This window comes from Helicoverpa zea, chromosome 5 (genome assembly GCF_022581195.2).
Source record: "Helicoverpa zea isolate HzStark_Cry1AcR chromosome 5, ilHelZeax1.1, whole genome shotgun sequence".
Lineage (NCBI taxonomy): Eukaryota > Metazoa > Arthropoda > Insecta > Lepidoptera > Noctuidae > Helicoverpa > Helicoverpa zea.
The window spans coordinates 5,464,913-5,491,678 of record NC_061456.1 but is presented as its reverse complement, the minus strand read 5'-3'; the positions used below and the strand labels follow the sequence as shown (position 1 = coordinate 5,491,678).

The following is a 26,766-nucleotide window of genomic DNA, read 5'->3' as shown; positions in this document are numbered from 1 at the left end:
GATCATGTGTGTGTAAACATTAGCCGTCTTACCACAAAAACTTTTTAACGTCAGTTTAAGACTTGTCTAAAAAAATGACAAATTATGACGTTGACATATGGTTCATTTTGGAGCCACATTTTTTTAGACAAGTGTAAAACAGTGGTTAAAGTTTTTGTAGTAAGGCCATAAGTAATTACTAGGTAATAGTAGTATGATCGATTTACTCCTAATGCCTCATAACCTTATCTAACACAACATAATATGGCAAGAAATGCTATTAGCAAAGAGCAAACCATATGCTTACCTGTAAATAATAATAGTTATTAACGCTCGTTCCCAACATTCTATGTATTCCTATCTCTAATAAGCAAAACCAAAGATAGATAGAATATAGGAAGCGTCCGTAAGGCACTTGAACGATAAACACACAGATGTGTATCATCGATCTAATGGGTTCACTGACCATTAGAGATATTCAACTTAATTTTAAATGAACAGAGTGTAGACATACTACCTATACCCAAGTGATGGGATGATGAAATTATTACCTACTTAGGTACTTACTACCTATTTTAAATGGCATCCTAAGATGTTTTTGCGAGTTGTACCTAAGTAATTTTCCCTATAGGTACGAGAGCTGAAGAAGTGGCAGGTGTACTTGTAGGTAGGTATGTGTTGTGATTAGTAATTTATTAAACAATAAGTTATTGTCTGGGATGGGAATATCATGTTTTAGGCATAGCAGCCAAATCCAAATTCACACGGATTACTTAAATATTTTTGTCCGTATAAGGAAACTCCCGCGACCAACAAAACAAGTAAGTAAAAAATGTGAAAGAAAATTGGAACAAGTAATTACCTAATTATGAAATCCCAGTAGTTCCGGAAAACGTTACGATTTTCAGAACATTTCTTAAAGGAATTTAATTCGTATGACTTTTCTCCTGAAATGGTTATTGAAAGAAAGGTAAGTACATTTCTAAAATTAGTCACACCAACTTAAATAAAGGATAGCATCTGGGCTGAGCGAAGAAGGTTCAATATCGCCTGCGATTCAGACAACTTAGCCCTAAAATCGATCCAGGATGAGCTACGTTTAGTGCATGCTTATTTCAAAGTTGAAAATACCTATTTATTTAAAGTACGTACTAATTCATGTCTCAATAAGTCTCTTCAATTCATCAATAAGCAAAACATACCTAACACCAACATTTAAAATGTAAATTAAGGGTAATGAAATAAAGGCTCGTTTTTTTTTTTTTTTTTTTTTTTTTAATTTATTTTACTATGTCATGTTGTGTACATTCTTCTCGTGTCGCGAAATTGAGAGTCAACCTTGTATCAGCTGGCGATAGCTAGTTTGTTTAGCTGGGGGGGTATTAATCGGCGCGCGCCGCTTGTCCCTGTCATTTGCTAGTCGAGACTCGGTCGTGTTGCAACGAACTCGCCATGGCCTCCGTCAAAACTGAAAAAGTCGGCATCGTTGGCAGGTAAGAATCGATCAATTATTCTTATATTCGTTCGGTCATTTCTGAATGATTTTTTTCTTTAATGAGTGACCCTGTATTGGTTAAAGTAGCTACTAAGTGTTTGTAATAGGCAGGATGTAATTAAGAATAGCAGTTTTCCGAGACTAATTTACAAGTTTCCTTTTTCTAAAATCTAAATTACTTACTTAGTTAATTTATGGGAGGTCTTTGTTAAATTGTAAATAGTTTTTCATGCTATGTAATATCTATAAGTAGTCTTTTTTTCATTTTGGTATCTACAATCATACATAGGTAAGTAGTTCATGTATGTTGCCGGTAGGTATATTTACATTTTAGTTGTTCGGCTTATTAAGTTGCACTTTAGGCGAAGCCGGTTAACGTTTTTAAAACTGTAATGTAAGTACCTAATGCTGTATTTTCCTTCCCTATTTTCCAAAAACAAAACATAACATTTTTAAAACATTTACACGTTTTTAGGAAGAAGGACACAGAAAAAAGGTTTAGGACTGTTTGGTTGACTATTAAATAATTGCCTTCTCAAATAGCCTTAATTTAAATAATAATAACTTAATTACCATAATAACAATAGAATAATAATCAAACAATAAAAATTTACAAAAAGAACACTAATTAATACCAAACACTTATAATAGGTTAGTACCTAATATAATTTCAATGCTACAGAATTTATCTATTCTGAAAGGCCAACGTCAGTTGTAAATTGTTATTATTTATTATTGTACATTAATAATATCGACGATTCGACGTATAAACTTCAAGCTCTGATTCTCAATTACGATAGGTTTATGAATGATAAGAAACGTTATCGTAAAGTTCATAAGGGGTTAATTTGTTGTTTCAGATGATATTGAATAAAGCCAATAATTAAAATTCTGGTTGTTGTACAAAAAAAAGACGAACTGTAGATAAACTGTAACTGAAAAATAAGAAAATATTTCAAGCCTAATGTGCTTGTTCGTTTTTACACACTGATCTCAGGAACTAGAGGTCCCGATTTTAAAAATCTATCAGTGTTAAATAGCTTATTTATAAGGGAAGGCTATATATACCTATTTTTTATCTGAATTCGTCGAGTAGTTTCCACAGAACGTGGAATTCTACGTTATGTTCGTGTGTCGTACCTATTCTACGTTATGTTCTTTCTTGGGTTTCGGCTAATTGAAATATCGTGATACTGCATTATTTCCCACCGTCATGAATCGAATCGCATTGAAATCAGTTCACACAATTATATGACTCCAATACCTACCTATATTAAAGACAGTGATGCCGAAATCCATCTCAATTAGGTGCCTTAAATGCCGTGACTGCAGTGACTGCACACATTCCTGCAGTATTTGGGAGCAATGACCTACTGACATTGACCTTTTCTTTTCCAAGAAGCTTCACGGTTACTAGTGTTTATGTCTTACAGAGATGTACTTATCAGGTTGACCAGGTTTAAGGAGATCACTTTAAGCGGTCGCTTTGTGTAAAAGACTGGATCCCAGGTGCATCTGATCAAATAGTCTCAAAGACGACCACAACATAATGAAAAACTTAGGTAGATTATGATGTTGGTTACCATAGCAATTAAGTACATATGAAAGTTTTGCTTAATGTCTCCCATTTATCATTTCCAGTGGCCTCATCGGTCGTTCCTGGGCGATGCTGTTCGCGTCCGTGGGCTACCAGGTGACGATCTTCGACATCATCCCGCAGCAGGTCACCGATGCCCTAGCCGATATTAAGATCCAGTTGAAGACCTTAGAGAGAGACGGTCTCCTCCGCGGCAAATTGGATGCTGATGCACAGTTCAAGTGTATTAAAGGTGAGATTGTTGATAAAATCATTTATTATTATTTACGAATCATTTAAGACATTGTCTAGCTTGACATAGCGTGAAAAATTTCTGCTTTAATGCTAGGTTTAGAGAATTAACTTTGTTTGAGACGACAGTTTAAACCTAGTGCTTCAGCCGATATTTTTTCAAGAGTTTCGTTTTATAATGAGGCAGGAGACTAAGAAACACATACACAACTTCTGACTAAGAAATAATCTTAAATAATGATCTCCGAAGAGAATTCAGGCTCATGGCTGATGCTTTTAGGGACATCTATTTACATCAGCTATAGGTACTAGCTGTCAATTGTTTATGAATTGATTAATTTACTCATTTACAAGCTTTAGACCAGTACTTTCGAGTAACAGCGACTTGATAAAATTTTATGTTATAAGATAATAAAAATTACCAGTGGCGTGATTTATTATGTAAATTATGTTTTGTTTAAGAAGCGTTTATCAGTGCTGATACCTACCTATATTTGATGGTATTATATTGGGTAGATATAATTACTTAACAACACTGTTAAATTAATTACTTATAAGTAGAGATATGAACTGGGTAGACGAAAAATTCTTCCACATCTTCATCGCCTGAAAATAAATACTTAGGTACCTAATTGAAATAAATACTGCTTGCGCTATTTCATATTTTAACACAAACAACAGTGTGATAGGTATCTAGTTTACACACGAATCAAATAGACAAATACCAGCCTTGTTTGTTTAGCCGACAAACAATGCAGATACGCAGACAAATTATGTAACAGAAGACTGATAACATTTCTTTGGAAGCTTTGTTAAAACATCTATGGGACTCTGTTCTATTTGTCCTTAAGTATGCGGAAATGATAATGAATATTTTCCCTAATTAAGACAATCGATGTAAGTCGTGGTGGCCTAGTGGGTAAACAACCAACCTTTCGAGTATGAGGGTGTGGGTTCGATTCCAGGGTCAGGCAAGTACCAATGCAACTTTTCTAAGTTTGTATGTACTTTCTAAGTATACTTAGACACCAATGGCTGATAAAAAGGTGAAGGAAAACATCTTGAGGAAACCTGGACTATAAAGTCTGAAATCACCAACCCGCATTGAGCAAGCGTGGTGATTAATGCTCAATCCTTCTCCATGTGAGAGGAGGCCTGTGCCCAGCAGTGGGACGATAAAAAGGCTGTAACAGTAACAGTAAGACAATCGATAATAATGAGTGTTGTACGTTTATGGTTCATGAAGTATCTGATAGCGCAATAAGTGCAGTTATCGATCCATAAATAAGTACTTATGTATTGTTCCTATCATTTTGATTTGATTGTACATTTACCTAATATTTTATATAATATTCGCAACAGACACTAACCTAGGCAGGTACTTAAACATTAGTATAGCAAGGGATAATATTTTTCAGTGGTTTTTACTTAGCAAGTGGGAAGATAGAACAAATAAGCTAAGTAATGATAGAAAAAAGGTTTTAAGAATCCTGTTCTGTTGGGTACTTTTTCATTTAATATTATTTTAAAGTAAGACTTAGGTACTCAAAAATCTTAAGCGTGTTTTAAAACAGAAATGGTAGTAGGACCTATTTCATTTTGTATTGGTGGATTTCTAATCCTTATTTTTTATTCACAATTTCAGGAACTTCGGATTTGGCGTCTCTAGCCAAAGGGGCTATCTTCATCCAGGAATGTGTTCCCGAAAGTCTCGAATTGAAGAAGAAGGTTTTCGCAGATCTGGACAAAGTTGTCGATGACAAGACTATCCTGTCCAGTTCTACCAGCACTACTTTACCATCCAAGTTCTCTGAGAACTTGAAACATAAGGCACAGGTAAATAACTAAAGTATAACTATCTAAGTAGGTACCTATCTACCTTATAAATAAGGAACTAGGTAATTAGGCATTTATAAACTAATTCCAAAAAACAATACGATTGAATTTAAAATCAGCCATTCACTACCTACAGTTTTAAACAATTTACATACAAACTGCGGTTACCATAATTTTCCCATAAGAAGGAAAGTAGACTGGATTATTCGTAAACAAGTGCATACAACTCCCACATAGTACCTACAAACTTTATGTACTTATAGATACATACTTGCACTGCATTCCTAGCAAAATGTTGAGACGACGGTGTTTTCCTTATGTTGGAAATACCTACATATAGGTACTGAGGTATTATAAATATATGTACTTACCTATATCGTACTCTTAGGTACCGTAGATTTACTTAGGTACTCCATAAAAGGAATTTCGAAAAAAAAAATCACATAGGTATTTCCTCTTCAAATAATATAAATGGCAAACAACTATTTCCAGGTTATCGTGTCTCACCCAGTGAACCCACCGTACTACGTTCCCCTTGTGGAGATCGTCCCCGCACCGTGGACTAAAAAAGAAGTCTGCGAGAAGACAAAGGCTATCATGCTTGAGATTGGTCAAGAACCAGTTGTTCTAACTCGCGAGATTGATGGATTCGTGCTCAACCGTATTCAGTAAGTATTCGATATTACTTCCACGACCGACGTCAGAATTCCTCGAGACGTCAGAATCAGAATCCTATATGATGAGCAAAACATGCCTAGAACCCCAAATATCGAAAAACATTTCAATGCGTAACTATCGAGGTTAAGGGGCAGGAAGGCTTTTGCTGACAATGCTTAGAGCCTTCAGGGGAAGTCTTGTTTTTTGAATTGTTATCTATCAAAATCACAAAACAAGAATGCGAACTTGCTTTCAAAACAGTCTGTTCTGAAAGCAAGGTCCAACAAGGACAGTTACGCGAAGGCATGAGCCTAAGTAGGTTAAGGTGATATCAGATTAAAACGACTTTGTTTGAGTACCTACTAAAGATTTTTTCGTCCACAAACTAAATAGGTAAAAAAATTAAAGAATAATCTTTAACATGTTTTTTTCTTCTAGGTACGCTATTTTGGATGAGGTGTGGAGATTGGTCGACGCTAAGATCGTCAACGTAGAAGACATCGATAAAGTAATCTCTGAAGGCCTTGGAATGAGATACGCTTTCCTCGGATCTCTGGAAACTGCACATTTGAACGCGGAGGGCATGAAGTCTTACATTGAAAGGTTCGTTAAACTTTAAAGTAGATGACCATTTATACCAAACTGAACTTCCTAGCGAATCAGGATTCAGTATATGTGAAGCAGCGGCCGGTGTGAGAGTTGATGTTAGTCCTGTCCCGGATTCAATTTCCAGACGGCACAGTAATTGTTCCTACTTACTTGCTACCTACTAGGGCTAGTTATTTGTAGACCTATGTTACGATTTTACGAAGGTAATTCAAGTATGCACAAACATGGTATCCTTTACCGGCACAAGATATCAAAATTTAAAAATAAAATTAACTCATATTTGTGTTTCAGATACGGAGACACAATCCATAGCGTCAGCCAGACAATGGGAGAGATTCCACGAATGACCACCAGCCCAAGTGCCGCCACGATTTGTGAACAGCTGAACCGCATGGTACCTTTGGACAAACTGCAGGAGAGGCGCGCATGGCGTGATGCCTGCCTCACACGCCTGGCTGTTCTCAAGAACGAGATGAACACACTCAAACATAAATATAACTAAAGTATCTGATTTTAAAGCCTAAAATATTTAAACAAAATGTACATAAGGTCAATTAAATTTTGACCACAAGAATGTGTGATCGGTTATGTTTATTACGTAGGGACACCTACTAAAATACATATTTTGTTAATCTTTTACAGTTTGTAACTTGTATTGTAAAAGAGTTTATATTTTACATATGAATATATTACATGTTATCTAAACTTGTAATGCTTTCTTTTCAACCCAATGCCTACCTTATAACTAAAATACATTCATGACCAAGAGCTTGGACATAGTTTACTAAAACTATGGAATGGTTTCCGTCGGTCGTCGTATAAAACACGCCTGTGCTACCCGCTCCAGGCCTTAAAACTGAGTTACCTATGTTAAGGCTGCTTAGCTGCTAGAATATAAAGAGAATTTGAGAAAGAGGGTCGTCAACATTCTTCTTCTTTTTCTTCTTTCTCCTGCCCTGTTCCCAAATATTACTTGGGGTCGGCGCAATATGTCATTTTCTTCCATTTTCCCCTGTCACTCGTCATACTGACACTCACTCCCTTCCTATTCATATCATCTTTCAGGCAATCCATCCATCTTTTCTTAGGTCTTCCTCTTCCTCTCCATCCATCTACATTCATACTTAGCACACACTTTGTTGCATGCGTATCATCCCTCCTCATTACATGTCCATACCACGACAATCTTCTACTTCTCATCTTTTCTGTAACTGGCGCTACTTTCAGACTTCCTCTAATGTAATCATTCCTCACTTTATCCATTCTTGTAACACCACACATCCATCTCAGCATTCTCATTTCTGTTACATGCACTCTCTTCTCGTCCCTCTTTTTCAATGCCCAACACTCCGATCCATACAGGACGACAGGTCTAATGACGGATTTGTAAATTTTGCCCTTCAGTTTGAGGGGCATCCGCGGGTCACAAATAGCGCTAGTTACCTGTCGCCACTTCATCCATCCAGTATTGATCCGATGCGTAACGTCCCTGTTCACCTCACCGTCACTTTGGACGAGTGACAAGAAAGTGAAATACCGCCTGGTACTTTTACAAGTTCCTGATTAAAAACTCTCAGCAAAGAACTTTATATTTATAAAATGAAATAGAGATAAAAACTTTAGTAAAAGATTCTAATGACCGAATTATAGCTTACATTATTGAACCATTGATTAAATTATATCTAATTTACTTTTTCTTTTTTACTAGAATTTGAAAGAATCGACTAAATGTAGTCATTTAGACGATTTTACAGTAGCAACATCATAGACATAATATTAGTAAACAGGACTGCGCATATAAACCCAAAAAACGAGCCGAGTGAAACAGTTAGTACGGAGGCTGTCTGTCCCTTTCTAATAGGGTGACTATGAGATTAAGCTATGTGAGACAAATCCGAATTTGCTAAGATTATTAAACACGGATTAGTATTGAAGTTTTAACTTACGCAGTTTGTGACCTTAAGATACTAATAAAGGCTTTTAATAATTAACGGAAATTAGCAGTATAAAAGCAGGAAGATTCGAAGTGAAGACTGTTTTTTTTTGTATTTCTACTTCATATATAGACTGCTGAGCCATTTATGTCGCCTTTCTTCATTTTTTGGGAAGCTATAACAATAGTACAACAGTTTTAAAATCCATCACCCATATTTTGACTCGTTACAAGAATTCATGGGCACCCTAGTTGTTTGGTTTACGAAAATGTTATTATTAGCTAACCTGTGGAACGATATATTGCAACCACCATAGGATTCACTTTTGCAAGTAGAAACGCAACACTTTTTCACCATTTTAATAGTTTAAATTGATTTAATACAAAAAAATATAAACAAAATTTTAAATGCTGATTACGCGCCAAGAATGTTCAGGGTTACCGCTAGAAAATAAAAAAAGCAAAATAAAAATTTATGTTGTTTATGTTTTAATAATAAATACGAATAAATTATAATGCGATTGTTATTAATTTGTTGACTTACAATTGTTAAAATAAGATAAAAATATAAGTGATTCAATTGTTTTTGGAAAGACAAAACTTTTGATCACAACATTTTTTTATGCTGGCAAGGTGTTAGAAAGAGACAAACAGCCTCCGTTCGAACTATCCCTCTCGGCTCGGATTTGCCTCTGTGTATTATGCAACCAATTTAGTACCTTATTGCGTTAGAATAGAGTTCATTTTCGTAAATATATATTTTGAGCGTGCGCAATCTTGTTTAGTAATATTATATCTATGAGCAACATTGACAGAAGAACTTCAAAATCCAAAAACAATTTCAGATAAATATTTTTGTTATCTGTGGTTCTTGTCTAATGGAGCATTTGCGCGATCGTTCATAATTTTATTTACCATCATATTTTATTACACACAACTAAAAAGAGTATAATTTTTATATGGTTATTCGTCCACATCAATGGTGTAAATTTTGAGATATGTGTAATTTAACTAAGTAAATTTATTTTGATATAGCCTTCATGATCTCATGACAAAAGGCCTTGCAGTACGCATAGATTTACAAATGTGTTGTTTTGGTAGATAATGGATCCAAGAATGTGTAGAAAAATCAGTAGTAGCGAAAGTCTTCCAGATGCGGACAATGTGGAATATGAGGTATCAAACATCATTGCACCGCAAGAGAGCGACGACAATTTCATGCTGGATGGAAGTCCCGAGCCTCACTCTGTGACATGGCTAGACAACGATCAAATAGATGAATTAGATCTTAATTTAGACCAAACTAATTTATGTTTTCATAGAGTTGATAGCGCAGATATAATTTATAGAAGCAAGAAGAAAAAATGCAAAATGGTAGGAAAGTATGTAATGGGAGATGTGTTGGGGGAGGGTTCGTATGGCAAAGTTAAAGAGATGCTGGACTCTGAGACGTTGTGTAGACGAGCTGTTAAAATATTGAAAAAGAGGAAACTGAGAAGAATACCGAATGGTGAACAGAATGTACAGAGAGAAATACAACTGCTGAGAATACTTAGACACAAAAATGTGATAGAACTAGTCGATGTTATGTATAATGATGAGAAGCAGAAAATGTACCTTGTGATGGAATTCTGTGTTGGTGTACTCCAGGTATGTATATGTTTTATTTTATAGTACAATAAATTGTAGTTATCCTAACACCTATGAAGTAAATCATTAATATGTACTTTCAATTTTTACTTGCGGAGATTACTTTTCCATTTCTATCAAGCCAGGATACTCAGAATTACACAGAAATATACTTGCACTATCTCATTTTATTGGACCGTAAACTTTACTCAACTAGATAATTTAGCAAGATTACTGAGTGTGACCCCTCAAGGTCTAGACCGCTCAGGTTATTCATATTGTTGCTTATTTTGTTGTTGCAACCATTTGTAACAATGAACATTGTATTTAACAATCAATTTGGCATATTATTTCTTTATGAACTATATCTTTTATTAATAAATTACCTACAAATCAATTTAATTTTCAACCAATCAATTTATCATCATCATATTTACCAATAATTTTAATCCTCTTGTCTAGGATATGTTGGAAGGAAGTCCAGGCAAAAAGTTTCCTCAGCGGCAAGCCCATGACTACTTCACACAGCTCCTGGACGGCTTAGAGTACTTGCATGGTCAGGGGGTTGTTCACAAGGATATCAAGCCAGGAAACCTGTTGCTGACTCTAGACCATACACTGAAAATCACTGATTTTGGGGTTGCTGAGGTAAATTAGTCTAATATCCATCTTTTACTTATTTTTCAAAGTAAATAAACTTCTAACAGCAGAATTTTCCAAAGTAAATATATTTGTAACAGCTGTATAAATTCTCATGAAATTCCACAGTATCTCTCATTGAAAGCATGATATGATTAAGACCAAATTAGTTGTAAAGGTATCTGAAAATATTAAAGCAATAGAAAATGTCATGTCAGTAAATATCAAGAGTAGGTACCTACCTATAGTATCAAGAGAGGCATATAAAGTGCAGAGTATGTAGTATGTACTCTGTCATCTAATTAACGGCCTACTGTTAATCTGGCTAGATAATTCAATTGATAGCAGTATACAAGTGCTTATACACTTTACAAGAGAGTTGAATGTGGCTTTGTTACTGTTGTAAATAAAGCAAGCAATCATTTACTACTGTAATGTTAAGCCCCTCAGTATTGTAAATTGACGTGCTTGCAGATACCATATGGCATTTTCCCACTCAATTAAATGCTTATGTAGCTGTTGGCAGATTATATATGATTTTCAATGTTTCAGAGTACCTACTGATACCATGTGACGTTATTTTAATTTAAATAGGATATCAAAGAATAAAGTCAAATAAGCATAGATTTAATCTTCCTGAGGCTTTTCCAAACAAAGTATAATTCAAATAAAAAATAACCAAGAACACAATTCTGGCCTTGCCACATCCTGCTTCATATAAAATTATCAATTTAAATTGTAATCTCAAGATACATACATAGTACTCTTTTACACAAAAACATTTTGTTCCCTATACAATGTCTTGTAAGCGAATTTTTGATATTCCAGGCTTTAGACATGTTTTCGCCCGAGGACACATGTTACACGGGTCAGGGGTCGCCAGCATTTCAGCCGCCAGAGATCGCAAACGGCGCCGAACAATTCTCCGGCGTCAAAGTTGATATCTGGAGCAGTGGAGTTACATTGTAAGTCCACGAAAATAGAACATTACCCAGTAACACTGACCTTTTGCTTCAGCATTGTTTCCTTTCACAAAGGGCGCATTATCTGCGTGACTCAGGATTGTGTGGGTCTCATTATGATTTCAGATGACAGTTTATGTTAAGTTTTAAATACATTATGTAAATACTTTTTAATTTTGGGTCTCTAATTTAATTATACTTTTTTCCTAAAATATGAAATTACAAAAATATTAAAACTTTCATTGCTGCCAAGGGTGACAATTGCGAAAAATTAGGGTGTAATACTTCAAAGTTCAATTACACACCTATTGCACATTATTTTGTTAGTAAACATTGTGACTCATGATTAATTAAAAACTATTAATCATGCTAACTACTATATGTGTTCACTTGTTTGTCACTCTGTATACATAAATAAATTATTTTCATTAAGTCATTGATTTATTAAGTGCCTAAGTATTATAGCTTCTGGGCAAATACACTGCATTGTTTGGTGAGAACAAATAATCTCAGATTTACCTGTTTTGACTAGCAAAATAATAAGTAATATCAATTTATTGCTTAATATTCTCACAGTAATAAATTGCAACTTTTTATTTTAATAATACTTTATTAGCATAGTATTTTCTCAGCATCGTAAATAACCAGTCGTTAAGCTGTAATGTTTATTGGTTGTCCCACAAGTTAATTGTTTTTACATAGATAGATATATTTTTTTTATCTCCTAGATATAACATAAATCATAACATGTACAGATATCACAATATGGGCACAGTTGATAGAATCATCAGTGTTCTACTATACTTCTCGGTGACATGCGCGTACCGACTACTAATTTAGTTACCTACTTACCGCCTTCGAGTGTTGCGAAAACTGTAATCAGACATGTTTTATTCCAAAATGTATGTATCATAACATACTTACACCTATATTTTTTCTCAGGTACAACATGACGACGGGCCGGTACCCGTTCGAGGGTGACAACGTATACCGATTGCTGGAGTCGATCGGTCGCGGCGAGCCGGCGCCGCCGCCTCCCTCGCTGGGCCCCACGCTCGGCTTGCTTCTAACCAACATGCTCAAGAGGGACCCAGATCTCAGGCCCACTGTGCACGAAATTAGGAGGCACTCGTATGTATTTTTCACCCGTATATTTATTAATTATTAGTCGTTTTTTTTATTTATTTATTTATTTAAGAAAGGAACACCAACAGCTTATGTGTACAAATTAACAAAATAAGAGGTTTTAGGTAGTAAAGGGCTTACACAGTCGCCAATTACAGGTGAACCAACATTCACGAACATATGTGGTAACTTAAACTAGATAAATCTACTTAAATTGAGTGAAACAAACTATAAATAAAACAGAATCAAACTTAAAAAATACAAAAATAAAACAGAATCAATCTTAAATATGAGAAAAAAAAACTAATAAACATGGCAAAAAAAAAAAAAAAATAATATGAGATCAACATTTTTTACTTAATCTTAAAAACTAGCAAAATTACAGACAAAGTGGTTAAATGGTATATATGTGTAACACAGTACAGATACAATTAATCTTTTGGGGTTTTATGATTTATAATCTGGGCTTTAAAGATTGTCATAGAGTTCTGGTATATGTCAACATCCGGGTTTGATTTTGCATAGCTATTCATCACTTTACTGAGCCTATTGAGAGGTGAATTTTCTCCTAAATTTGTGTTGGAAGTTTTAGTGTGGAATAAATTGGTAATGGGATATCTGGGTATTCTATAGGGGACATTTAATCCTATTCGTTCAATTAACTTTATGCAATCTAATTTATTGTTGATTAATTTGTAGAAAAACATAAGATCCTGTACTAGTCGACGGTCGCGCAGTGTGATCATTTTGTAGTGACGTATTCGTTGTTCGTATGGACACCGTGGAGATACACCACCGAAGGTATACGCCAGGTGTTTTGTGAAGGCCCTTTGAATACTCTCTAGTCTTTGCGAATGTACTGCGTAGTGCGGATTCCACACTACGCTGGCAAATTCAAGTTGGCTGCGGACTAAGGCGTTATACAACACAATTTTCGTTCTTACTAGCTTGAATCCTTTAGTGCTTCTTTTAAGAAATCCTAGTAGCCGTGCCGATTTCGTAACGATATTGTCGATATGGCTTATAAAGTTGACTTTTCTGTCCATAGTGATTCCGAGATCGCGAACCTCATTTACAGTTTCTAATAGGGCTCCATTTATATTATATGATACAATATTAGACTGCTTTTTCCTTGTGAACCGTATATGGCTACATTTATGTACGTTAAGTTTCATGTGATTGAGTTTGCACCAGTGTTCTATTCTATTTAAATCCTCCTGAATTAGGGTAGTGTCTTCATTTGAAGTAACAACTTTATATATTTTGAGGTCATCAGCAAACATTAGATATTTGCAGTGACGGATTTCGGCACCTATGTCGTTGATAAACAATAAAAACAAAACCGGTGCAAGGTGGGAGCCCTGGGGAACCCCTGAGTCGGCGTAATATGCATAAGATTCGTAACCATTAACTACAAGAGTTTGCGACCTTTGTGACAAATAAGATTTGAACCAGTTGAGAAGTGAACCATGTATGCCATTATACTCTAACTTGGACAGTAACAGAGAATGGTCAACTTTGTCAAACGCACTGCTGAAGTCCGTGTACACGGCATCTACTTCTAGTCTTTTGTCAAGAGCTTGAGTGACATCCGACACAAACTCAACGAGGTTTGTTTCTACGCTGCGACCAGCTTTGAATCCATGCTGACTTGGTGAAATAATTCTGTCAATGTGGCGAGTAATTACTGGACAAACAAGAGACTCGAATATCTTAGAGAAACATGACAATATTGAAATAGGGCGATAGTTTTGAACATTGGCAGGGTCCCCCTTTTTAAAAACCGGGACAATTCTTGCATTTTTCCAGATATCAGGAAATATGCCCTCAGCAAGAGAAGAATTAAAAATAATGTGCAACGGTAGGGCGAGTTCTTGGTAGCAGCGTTTTATAAACAGAGGTGGTATACAATCAGGGCCAGCACCTTTGGAAGCATCTATGAGTTTGAGCTTGTTCAAAATTTGTTTTTCAGTCAATTTGATAGTGCATAAGATTGAGTCAGTACAAGAAGATCCATTGGTAGCGTCATGAGAAGTGGCTGGATTCCGATTAAAAACAGAGACAAATTGATCAGCAAAGAGGTTAGCAATATCTGGCCCATTGTTAGCCACCTTATCATTCATAAACATTTGAGCCGGTATGCAGGACTCTCCACGACGTTTATCTTTAATGAATCGCCAAAAAGCTTTAGGGTTTTTGGGAATATCGTTTTCAATTTTACTTTTATATTTATTATAACAATCGTTAATTAGAGTGTGACAACGACTACGTAGTAAGTCAAAGGTAAGTTTATCTCGGGGATTATTATATTTACGGAATTTTTGCCTGAATTTCTCCTTTTCAGAGAGGGTTCTAATAAGTGAGTCCGAATACCAAAAGGGATATTTTGATTTTTTTTTTTACATATTTGGGTACAAAATTGTCGATAGCGCTGCGTAGTATACTGTAGAAAGCATTAACCCTTTCGTTAGCATCCATACATCCATGAAAAGCATCCTGCCAGTTTGTGTTCTTAAGATAGAGTTTGATTTGGGAGTAGTCTGCTTTAAAAAAGTTGTAACCTGATTTTGTTGTTTTCTCGCGGTTTCTCTCGCGTACCATGAGAATCATTCCCTTATCTGGGTAAAATGCGGCGTATGTTACTCGGGGATAGTCTAGCTTGCCAATAAGTACTGAAAGATTTTCCAAAGCTTTTCATTGATTCATGCCTAAGATTCTCTTTATAACACGAGGTGAGGTTCTGAATATAATTTAAGTATGTCAGCTTTATTTGGTTTCCCATTTGTAGATGCTTCGTACATCCGAATACCTGTCAGGTACCCTTTAGCTTCGGACGTAAATAAGCTCAGCCGTTTTTGAGTTATTCTTACCTTACAATGTATTGTTTAGTTTATATTTATTTGTAAAGTTATTTTAGAGGATTTCAACCTTGTCATTGCACGTGTTTTTGGACAAACCTGAAGTTTTTTGCTTTTTTACATAACATTATGACGATTCGGTGATGCAGATTAGGATTCAAACAAGTTTCTCAACACTCGTACGTAGGTATAAGTTAAACTTCTATAAGCAAGTTGTTTTTGATTGAGACATTTACATTGACCTTGATATTGACAAAAAGAAAACTGCATTGGTAGGATATTTTTAATGCCATTTATTTGTTTTACAAATACTGCTTGCTCACATTACTATGTACAGGAAATATCTATGACACTTGAGTAGAATAGTATTTTGCTGCTACAAGCATAATATATTTGAACTTCACTTCATGCGTTTTAGCAAATAATAAAATAGGATTTTATATACCTAGGTTGTTTACAAAATAACATGTAAAACGTCTGTTAAGGAGGTTATGTTAAAGGTGAACGTTTTAATAGTTTCCACTTAGCGATTGTCGAGATTATGTTGTTTACGCATAAATAACCATTCATTCGACTTTGCGCTTAGGTAAAGAAAATGTTCGCATCAAGGATAATGCGCGAAACTGTAAATAATGATAATATGACCTGAGTGCACTTTTGGTACTTGTCGCTTTAAATAATGGCTCATTGAATTAAATTGTTTTCACTAAATTTCAAGTAGGTACGATATAATAGATTGTTTTGCATCTTCAAAATCCTTATCGTGCTATTGTCAGGATATGCATACAGTCATTTATGAATATAGGTACTAGCTCATTGGTCCAGTTACGAAAATATTCCTGCTCAGATACCATAATATCCTCACCCCTTGAAAACTGTCTAGATATTCTTCTATCATAAATATTCATAATTTCTGACCGGCTGATTGCAATAAGTGCACATGCATCCTTTTTGGTTCAACCTCATTGGAACATTCCAAGGAGGTAAAACATGTATCCCAGTGATTCACTGACATAAATATAAGTAGGTATGAGTAGTCACTTACAGCGGGAAAATGGCCTTGTATTATTGTTACTAACAAAGTAAGTACTTTGTTTGTTCAATAATATAATAAGTTGCTGATAGCCCTCTTATCTGAACGTTTATTTATAACTCATCACGACTCTGTGCCCTGAAGGGCCAGGTAGAGAATTGGCCTTATTTAGTTATATTTAAATGGCCTAGATTCCTGTGCTAAAAAGGGGAACCTAGATTCTTCCATTCCTGTCATTCCTTGATCGTATGAATATGTATTTATGTGTAGATTCAGTATCTTTGGCTGTTTATAAATGTATTTGGCTACTAATTACACAGGCCGTTTCCTTACAGAAAAGTAAACAATGAAACAATTTATCGATATATCCGACGTCGGGCCTAACATGTTACTTATTACGATAACCTCGTCAACGAAGGTTTCTTTTCCTCCGTAACTTTGTAATAATGTTTTTTTTTATTATTATTTTTATTTAAGTTTTGTATCCTTTATGAGTGATTAATAAATTATGCAGTATGGGAATTCCATCTTGCGAAGTAAGTAGGTAACTGGCATTTTGCCAGCAACTTCGTCAGATTGATTTTAGGTATTGGATTTTCCAACGCGATCCCGGATTAGGATAAAGATTTTTTTTAAACACTGCTCCGCTTTATACTCCATACTATACTACGCGCGGCGAATGATGATCCCTATGACAGTTCGTTAGCGCTTAACATTGTAGTGACGGCCTGTCACAACAAATCCTTTACAGGCCCATTAAAAATTCGAAAAACTCATAAAGGTGTACATTTTTAAATTATAAAAATGAATATTAAGAAATTATTACGTAATGTTCGGAAATAATGGAAAAAAACTTAGTGCAAATGTACATGATACGTGCTGCAACAGTTACGTCGTCAAGCTGTTATCGAAAAAAAAGGACACATTATAAACAAAATATCGATAATTTGTAGGAAAAAATTAACAATATAATGCTTTGAGTAAAAATAAAACACAGTATATTTGTATTTTATTTAATCAATCTGAATCTGACATGACTGAATCAAAAAAATACGGTAGGTCTGTTGCCAGTATTTTTAGCCAATATTTTTCCATTAAGCTGGAAATTATGAATTCTTTAAAATGAAATTCAAAAACAATTCTAAACTCTTTAAATTATGCAATTTTAATAAAAAACAATGTATAGTAAAATACAATATAATTGGCCGTTGAATGACCTGGCTGACTGATATGATCTTTGCCTAACAGTATTTTGTAGCAGTTTCGCATCACTATTACAACTGTCAGTTGAAACGTCATAGGGATCATGATTCGCCGCGCGTAGTATAACATAATATATGGGCAAATTTTTTTTTGCTCTGAATTTTTTAAAATTTCACTGGTTTCTACACTATCCCCGAGTAAAATAAGCTGTATTTTATCCGGGTACGGGAAGAAGTTTCCCCTTGACGCTGGTGAAATCGTGTAGAACAACTAGTATAAAATTATGTTTAAAAAAAATCACTGTTTCCTTTTCAGTTTTTTGCCCGTCAGCCAAGAAGAGTTTTTAGTTTAGCGCATATATTGTATTTTAAGGTTTTTTTTTCATGTTCCAGTTGGGTGCAAGCTCGTCCGCCGCTAGAAGCCGGGGAGCGGCTGGTGACGCCGCGGTCGCGTCGCTCGGACGAACTTCACACCTCTACCGTCATCCCGTACCTGGTGGAACGACACTACCCCTCCGCGCAGGAGTATTTTACTGAACGGGATTATAGGCATGGTGAGTTATAAATAAAAAAAGTTAATATTATGGTTCTTTTCTTGCTGTACATTTGAGTAATTGAAGGGTAGATTAGTTGTCATTGTTTAGCCCCCAATTCACTGACAACATAAACGATCTTTTAAAAAGCAACTGTTTATGTTATCGGTGAATTTGGGCTTTTATGGTCTGTTACAGGCTGTGAATAGTATGTATATAGTATCACTTTGTAATTAGGGCTAAGCATTCATTTCGCACTTTTCTCGCGGGTTAACCGTATTGGAAATAATTCCTGTATCGCTCAAAAAGGCTTCACTTTATAGACAGAATTTTCTTGTCTATCTGTAAATAATATATCAGAGAATAAAATCCCGCTGTTATTTTTTATTTTACGTCAATGTTCTTGTTTAACTCTCTAATGTTTTAATTGTAAAAAGGCTCTGCTTCCCAATTCCATTGACTCCTAGTTGCTATATTCAGATTTTTTCGAAATGCAGCATATTTTGCACTGTAGCTAGGGAAATATCGGAGACAACTGCGGTGTTGAAATAAGTGTAGATAACTCAATGATCGATAAGCTGCACTTTATACGTGCGTCCTGCTGATTTTGTAACTGCAACCGATTTGTATTCGAATAAATGACTGCATTACGTGCACTTTTAAACAATCGCCATTATCTTTATGTCTCTCTACGTAATAATATATAGGCCATAGTTATACTGTCTGAGTTATCACTCACGAGTACATTGTTCACTTTATCATAATATTTTGTTACAACAGTTTTTAATTATGTTGCAACTGTTAACAGTATCGAATGTTTTCATTATTCACGGCATGCACTGTCAGACATTGTAGTTTCACGTTTATTATACTTGATCTCTGTAAATACCATAGAGAACAAAATGACTAGCGGAGATGTTATAACGCAAATTCTCCTAAGAAACTAGCGTCACCAAAATGTAGTTCGGGGGACGAGGAATTTTACTGAACGGAATTTTACCATACTCCTACTTCAGAAACCGCCCAATTTTTGTAAAACTAAAGATCTTCAGATGTGTCAAATAACCCGAATGCCTCTTAAGTTCACACGTAACGGATTGTGCCTATTTGACTTGCGCAAGAAGAAGGCGCCCTACCTAACTGCATTATGACATCTCTGCTCTTCTTTTTTTCTTCGGCGGCAAATACACATGGGTAAAATATAGTGTACAATTTTCAGAGCCTGATGATGTGCGCATAGCGGGTCACGTGCGAGCTCGCATTTGTTCCTTGAGTTAGGTTCGTGGCATGAGAGTGACCGACACCCCATCTAACGAGCTTCCAGCCTTTACCCAGACCTTATCTATCTATAGCAATATACTCGCTATAACAATATCAGGCTTATAATACAAACACTAATTTATATACCTACCAAAAAAAATAAATAATTATGATGCGATTAAAAACCGTAATAAGTACAGTATAAAATATATATTTCTATATACATACTGTATGTTTGCGTTCTTTGACTAATTTGATGAATAATAATTTACATGGGAGTGACAATTTGTAGAAATACCCTTAATACATGCTATTTAGATACTTCGCTTCAGATTGATTTATTTATATTATTTTTGTGAATGGGTTTGTTAAAGGTTCAAGTTATTAAGCCCCTTCGTACATCCTAAACTCTGCAATCTGGTCTCATCCTTTCTTGTAGTACGATAAGCTACCGTCTGCGAAAGGGCTTATTCGAGAAGTAACGAAGTATCTAAGTAGGTAATGTATAATCTGCGATCTGTCAAAAGACTGGTATCCAAGTTAAGGTCGTGTTCCAGAGCTGGGCGACGGCGGTTCGCGTACGTTATCGACTGCCGAGCTGTCGGACGCGGAGTCGAGCCGGCGCAAGCGGCGCTGGCACTCGTCGTGCGGTCGCCTGCCCTCCTGCCGCCTCACCTGATGTCACTCTACAACCCCCATACACCTCACCCCAAACCACTTTGCCGTCCCGAAGCTAGCCACTAGTCACTGCGCACTCAAAACGTACGAACAAAATCCAAATGTACCAACTGCGCATGCCCTAGAAAAAACACCTAACTTCAGAGCGGCAAAGTTGTAAGACTTGAACTGTACTTATCGCGTGTTACACTCCCCCTTTTCCTGTCAAAATTAAACACCCTAGAAATAATTTATGTTCGTTTTGTGTTAAGCATATGCTCCGAACAAAATTGGCTTTGGAATACTTAATGTTGCTATTTATTTGTTCGTATATATGGTTGTTACGAGTAGTTTTCTATATACTCCTCTAAATAGTAATGCAATTAGAGCTTTATACGAAATATGTGTTTGAATGCGTATGTTGAGAGACCAATTATTTTAGTAAATTTTCTTATATGATATTCAGTCACATACTTCTATTAGAGCTAATATTACCATAGACATATTTATGATATTGAATAAGCAAGGAGTTCATGCGATGACAAAACAAAAATATATCAAGGATGTTAAATAGTACCTGTTTGATTTGTCTTTCATGGTGTATGATGTACAGTGAATTTGTATTTAGAGTAATAATTAGTAGATCTCAAATTTTAACGTGGCAATAAAAAGATAATATTTTTATAAAAAATATCGCTATAAAACCAAATTATAATAGAGTTCTTGCCAAGAGGGAACCGATTATATTATCATTTTTAGTTTTGATTTTCTTTTTTTTGTTGCATTGTGGTGCATGATATTATCGATCAGCAGAAATTGTGATTGCACTGGTCGTCTGCGCCCACGCTTCTCACTGGTTCGATCGACGGACAAATGCGTTCCTGACTGTGACAAGTAACTAGCTTGCAATATTTGTTTGAATGGTTTTGGGTATGTTCGAATTTCTTATTATTTTAGTTGTTAGATGTAAAGTACAAGTTATTATGGCGATTATTATACATTAAAAAAAATGTTTGTGTAATATCGTTGAAACTTTAAAGCCATTGATTGGAATTTATAAAAAGAAGAATGTTATGGGATGCGAACAAATTGCTGCATGGTTTGGAAATTATAAAGGGACACTGCTTGTACACACTTCACCGTGTTGTGTACCTACTTCTTGATAATCTCTTTTCCCATCTCAACACCTCTGACGGACCTCACTTTTTGTAACTTATTTGTAATGAATGTAAATTACTTTAGTATTTAGGTATTATTAGGTAAACAAACGCATGATTTTCTGTACTTCTATTTTGGATTGTTGTTAGTGCATCATTTGTATATTGGACCGACGTTTTATATACGTTTGGTAAATGATGCGAATATTTCACTATTTACTTCTGCGCTAAATTGTTTGTTCACTTAATGTTATTTAGTTGTGCAATAACTGTTATAACTTGATGGAATGCCGTTGTAGTTCGTAGTTTAGGTTAAAGCTTACTTAAGCCATATTGTAATGAGATTATTGCGCAGGTGATCTCTTCACGCCAAAGGCGGATTTTGCTAAAAGTATTTAATTTAACTGTAATAGTTTGTGTCCACTTATGTTGCACTTGTATTTTGAAAAGTGAGGTCTTACATATTACTGTTAAAACGTGTGTTTACGCTTAAATAAAATGAAAGGATGTATGTTTAGTGCCTGAAATGAAAAATAACGTAAAAAACTGAAAAAAATTAAAGAGAATATTAATATATTGTAAATAAAAAGTCAAAGTAATGTGTATTATGTTCTTCATTTTTTAAACCTATTATTACAACTATTATTACATTTTCTTTATGTAAGTTATCTCAATGGAAATCTAATTGTACATATAAATTTTTGTCCAAACAGACGTGCCCAATTTGGTGCCTTATCTTCTACACAATTAACCCTATGTTAGGGTTAAACTTACCACTGTAACAAATTTTCACAAACCTAGGTGGTAAGCAAAGTATTTCTACTTTATACAAGGCGCATGAATGAGATAAACATTACCTCAGTTGGTTAAACATTTTACATAATACAAACTGTACTAGACTGAACACGTAATCGCTCGCCTAACTACTCAACGTCAAGCAATTACTGTCCCGAGAGCTCGCTCATGGGTGCCTGTATGGTGTGAAAAACTTGTGTAGTAGGCATAGATATACAATAGTATAGATAGATCGGCAATCTAGGGTGATTTTAGTGAAGACAACTGAAATACGTCAGTTGAGTGGCTTGATGATGTGCTACTTTCCTCAACTTCGGTGTTGATATTTGTGGGTAAAGGTTTCTTATCCCAATACCATTTGATAGATTGTCAATGAGTGACAGATAACTATGTAGGTAGGTGTATGTGGTATGAGTCCAGAAACAAACGCAGTAAACACTAAAGTCGACCATGCTTTGAATTTTCTGTGATCAAAATCAAGAAACACTACACCTAGTTCACACATAAAAAAAATACAAATGATGTACCTACACTTTAGTTTTGGCTTCACTAAAATCACTCGGGTAAATCTATTTCCTATTCTATATCTGTGGTCGTAAGCATGGGGCCCATGCGCCCGCGCACCCGCGACCCGATTCGCAGCCACAATGCGCGGAAGTGCCCGGTGCGTTGCCTCAACGGTCGCGGCGCCTTCCGCCATATCAGGTGCCAGTTAATTGGAGCACTGGGTTTATTTGAACAGGTTCCTTCGGTTGAGGTTAATTTTGTACCTACCTATTTAATAATTTGCTTATCTGTACTAATTTTTCCTGCAGTTTCGCTAATGAGTTTCAAGATTAACGATATGAACCGCCTATGCCTGCGTCCTACTCTATTCCTCACGGTAGGTAAAATCACCTGTCCCACAGCACCTGTTCACCCTAAGTACCTACCTACAATGTAGGATGTATGTACTGACCTTTTGCTACTCGTTGTCGCCATCTACGAATTTATTACATAGATTGTACGTTACAACATTAAGCAGGTAGGTATAAGGACAATATTGATTTCGTTACTCAAGTAACATTTCCTAACCGATGTTCCTGCAGTATGTTTCTACACTCTGTAAAAGAATGTTAAACATCGCTTAATACGGCGGTTTGATCGGGTTTCTAGAAGAGGCTTGGAAATACTTAAGTAATCGATGACACCAGTTCCGATAAGTGGTTGCCTACCCGACCAGGTACTTAGTCTAGGTACCTGTGTCACCTACATTAGAGCGGAAAATCGTAATGTGAAAAATAAGGGGACAGGTTCTGGGTTCATGCTTATCAATTGTGTGGTCGCTATTTCTATTTGACATACCTATCATGAAAGGGTTCTAAATACATGTCTATTACGAATACTACCTATGTACCAATGCGTTAAATGAGCATTTACAATGCGTCAAAGTTGTTGGTAAGCGTTGCGTACGGAGGAATGGTGTCATCAACACTTCATTACAAACGAAGTGAAGGGTTGCCGAAGATGGTCATTATCGTTTTTCTCATTGTCAGTTCATAAAGTTCAAGGTGCATTTTTTATAGGTTAATCGAATCAAACTTCCTAACAGTCTTTAATGTGAAGCTCTTATGGTTCTTGATAGATGCATTTACCATTCTCACACTAACCCATTCCTATACCAATTATGCTGCTAGTCTCACTATAAGTGTTTACTTCAATTATAATTGTATATTTAGGGAAATATTAACCATCGTGCCATTTCACAGAAGCCTGGACAGCGTATTCTCTCTTCTCTGCTATGTATCCCACATAGTGCTGTGGGTAAGCTTTCCGGATTTTTATTCTCCATTTGGCTCTGTCTTCCACGTCACTGTCGAATACCGCCTGGCAATGTTGAATGCTTCATATCCTTCACTAGTAGTGATTATGAATGTAGTACATTTATGTATCTTATTTTGTGGTGATCTCTATATCACTGGATATATATAATATAATTTTTAATCATTTCCATATGTAAGATACTGATCTGCCTGGGTTGTGAGAATAAATAACAACCTAGGAATTTGTGTAGTGGGTCTCAACTACCTACATATTAACTAGATACCTACGTATCCAATTACACGTAACTGATCTTGCAAGTACCTAATCAAACACAAGTCTAACGAGTATTCAATAAAATCCTTACCTGCGTGGTGAGTAGGCAATCGCTTGTTTGCGCCCATTCATAAATGCCTTAGAGGTCGTGAAAGGATGTGCCGAGGATGCCAGCTAGTCGCTTTAGTCCTTGAAATAGTGTACAGACATTGTCATAGGGCTAACTAAAGTGCACAAATGTGAATAGATAAACATGTTTCTCGCACCTATGACTGCATCGTAGTTTTAATAGGATGATGCATAGGTAATTTTGATCATTCATTAAAATATTTATTTGCTTGAATTATGTGTGGTGCCCTTTTAACGATACATGCTTGGTACCTATGAGCCTTATACCTATGTCCTCTGAAATCCTGAAAGCAATATGCATGCTAACATTAATATTTTAACGAATCTCTAGGTAAAAAAATCTATGTTAACTTTTATATTATAGGTAGGTATTCCTTGGAACTAAATTATTGTAGCTTCCTCAGCTATGGTATCTATGTACCTAATGGTTACTTACACCTACTGTTAATTTTATCAATTTTATCACTATTCTTAATTATCTTCAAAAATGTGTTGCCGTGGCAACGACATTAACACAACGCATTGTGAGCGTGCTTTTAGGATATTTTAACATTGACACTATTTTCACATCACATTTTAAGACGATAATCATTTGAGCCGTTGACCTTCTGTGCAATAAACACGGGAAAATGCGACTGCATTCAGAAACAATTTAAAAGAATAACAGAACAGTCTCATAGTCTCATTTCGGACCTTGCCCCTAATAGGCTAATTGTTTTTATTTAGATTAGTTTATATAAACCTGGCTGAAAGTTTGCATAATATGTTTGGTTTGAATAAACTGATTACGTTAACAAATTACCTATAGAGTAGGATATAATTATGTTTCCGGTTTAATAAGAAAGAAAATATAAGTGTGAATGGCCCGCTTTTCTCACGCTTCTCCAAAATAAATATGAATCATACAATACAAGCATCAAAACATCAAACTTATGTGAACAACCTTTAGGTGATAATTCCGTTATCTTTTGTAAGACTATATGTAGGTACATAGTTATTGGCAGGTGACTTTTTCCATTGAATATTTTGTTTGGTAATATAACCTGTTCTAACAGTTAGTAGTACCCATGGGATTGTGTCATCTTTCAAATGGTACTTATTTCCCAGCCCGTTTTGACTGCAGAGGTCAAATAAATGCCAGCGGCGAGGTATGCGGAACTTGCCACGGTACAATAATGGGAAAATTGATTTCTTGACAGTTTCTATTGGAGCAATAAACTGGGCAATAACAGAAAAGCTCTTTCAAACTTTTACCTAGTAGGTAAGTACCTATACCTATTTATGCGAAGACCATCGTGAGAAAAAAATAGCTGTACTGGATTTCAGTTAAACCGGATATGAAATGAACTAGAATATCTACCGTTTTCTCTGATCCGATCGTTATGGGAAAGCTCATTATTTCCTGATACGCAATGTTGCGATTGAAATGGTTGCCTATTTGTAGACTATATCACGTTAACCGTTGCATCATTAGTCATTCCACCCTCGTGGATGTTGCTAAGCTTCGAAACAATTCACGATATCTTATTGTTAAAGCCATTGATGACCTATTCCACTGATGTCATTACCTACACTAGATCATTATCATATCATATCATATCATTTATTGCATTCCATAATGTACATTTGGTGGAAAATATAAATAATAGAGGTAGTCACAATTATGGACCCTGATGGGCACAGCAAAGAGTTAGAAGAGAGGAAGGCGTTTAATGTAATAAATTAGGTAGTATGTAGTATATTATTCAAGTATTTATTTATATTATAATATTGCGTATATTTTTGTGTAGCACAACTACATTTTATGGTTATTTTTCTTTATATGTTGCTTTTATTTAATTTTCAGTTATTTCTTTATCGGTAATATACTCGTTGATTGTATAGTATGCTTTTTTTATTAAAATTTGTTTTAGGATGTTAAGGAATTTTGTGTCACTTGTTTCGTCCTTGATTTTGTTGGGCAATTTATTGTATATTTTGATGCACATCACGTAGGGGCTGTTGGAGTGTAGTGTCATGTTGGAGGTAGGTAGCATCAGCATATTTTTGTGTCTCAGTGATCTATTGGTGTGTTTGTCTCCGCGTTTGGTAAAGAACTTTGAGTATCTCCTAACGAATTTACATATTTCTAATATGTAGATGCATGGTAATGTGAGTATTTTGTGTTTTTGGAAATAGGGTTTGCAGCTGTCTGTTTGTTCTATGTTTGTTTTTCATTACCGTTTGTTTGTCATTACCGACTTACATATCTGAAATCGGGTGACTGACAGTTCAAAAGGCTATGAGAATATCTGTTCATCCGCTTTATTCAAGATGTTCTAACAAAATAGTTTCGATATGGCGATCCGCACCGTGGTTCTTCACAATACCAGTC

The 26,766-nt window shown here is 35.5% G+C and overlaps 2 protein-coding genes across 2 annotated transcripts; both read left to right on the top strand.

Moving 5' to 3' along the window:
- Nucleotides 1-1,347: 1,347 nt before the first annotated feature.
- LOC124630756 (lambda-crystallin homolog) lies at nt 1,348-7,109 on the top strand. The gene is made up of 6 exons (XM_047164737.1): nt 1,348-1,472; nt 3,116-3,303; nt 4,948-5,138; nt 5,631-5,806; nt 6,234-6,398; nt 6,696-7,109. The coding sequence occupies exons 1-6, from the start codon at nt 1,432-1,434 to the stop codon at nt 6,904-6,906; spliced, it is 972 nt and encodes a 323-aa protein (XP_047020693.1). The 5' UTR covers nt 1,348-1,431; the 3' UTR covers nt 6,907-7,109.
- A 2,089-nt stretch (nt 7,110-9,198) lies between these two features.
- Nucleotides 9,199-21,997, top strand: LOC124630320 (serine/threonine-protein kinase STK11). The gene is made up of 6 exons (XM_047164173.1): nt 9,199-9,987; nt 10,429-10,614; nt 11,434-11,570; nt 12,510-12,698; nt 18,179-18,339; nt 20,136-21,997. The coding sequence occupies exons 1-6, from the start codon at nt 9,442-9,444 to the stop codon at nt 20,255-20,257; spliced, it is 1,341 nt and encodes a 446-aa protein (XP_047020129.1). The 5' UTR covers nt 9,199-9,441; the 3' UTR covers nt 20,258-21,997.
- Nucleotides 21,998-26,766: the final 4,769 nt, after the last annotated feature.

Coding starts and splice junctions, on each gene's coding strand:
- LOC124630320 (XM_047164173.1), top strand. CDS start 9,442: ATGGATCCAAGAATGTGTAGAAAAATCAGTAGTAGCGAAAGTCTTCCA. Junction 9,988..10,428: donor TCTGTGTTGGTGTACTCCAG/GTATGTATATGT, acceptor CCTCTTGTCTAG/GATATGTTGGAAGGAAGTCC. Junction 11,571..12,509: donor TGGAGCAGTGGAGTTACATT/GTAAGTCCACGA, acceptor ATTTTTTCTCAG/GTACAACATGACGACGGGCC.
- LOC124630756 (XM_047164737.1), top strand. CDS start 1,432: ATGGCCTCCGTCAAAACTGAAAAAGTCGGCATCGTTGGCAG. Junction 5,139..5,630: donor ACTTGAAACATAAGGCACAG/GTAAATAACTAA, acceptor AACTATTTCCAG/GTTATCGTGTCTCACCCAGT. Junction 6,399..6,695: donor ATGAAGTCTTACATTGAAAG/GTTCGTTAAACT, acceptor TTTGTGTTTCAG/ATACGGAGACACAATCCATA.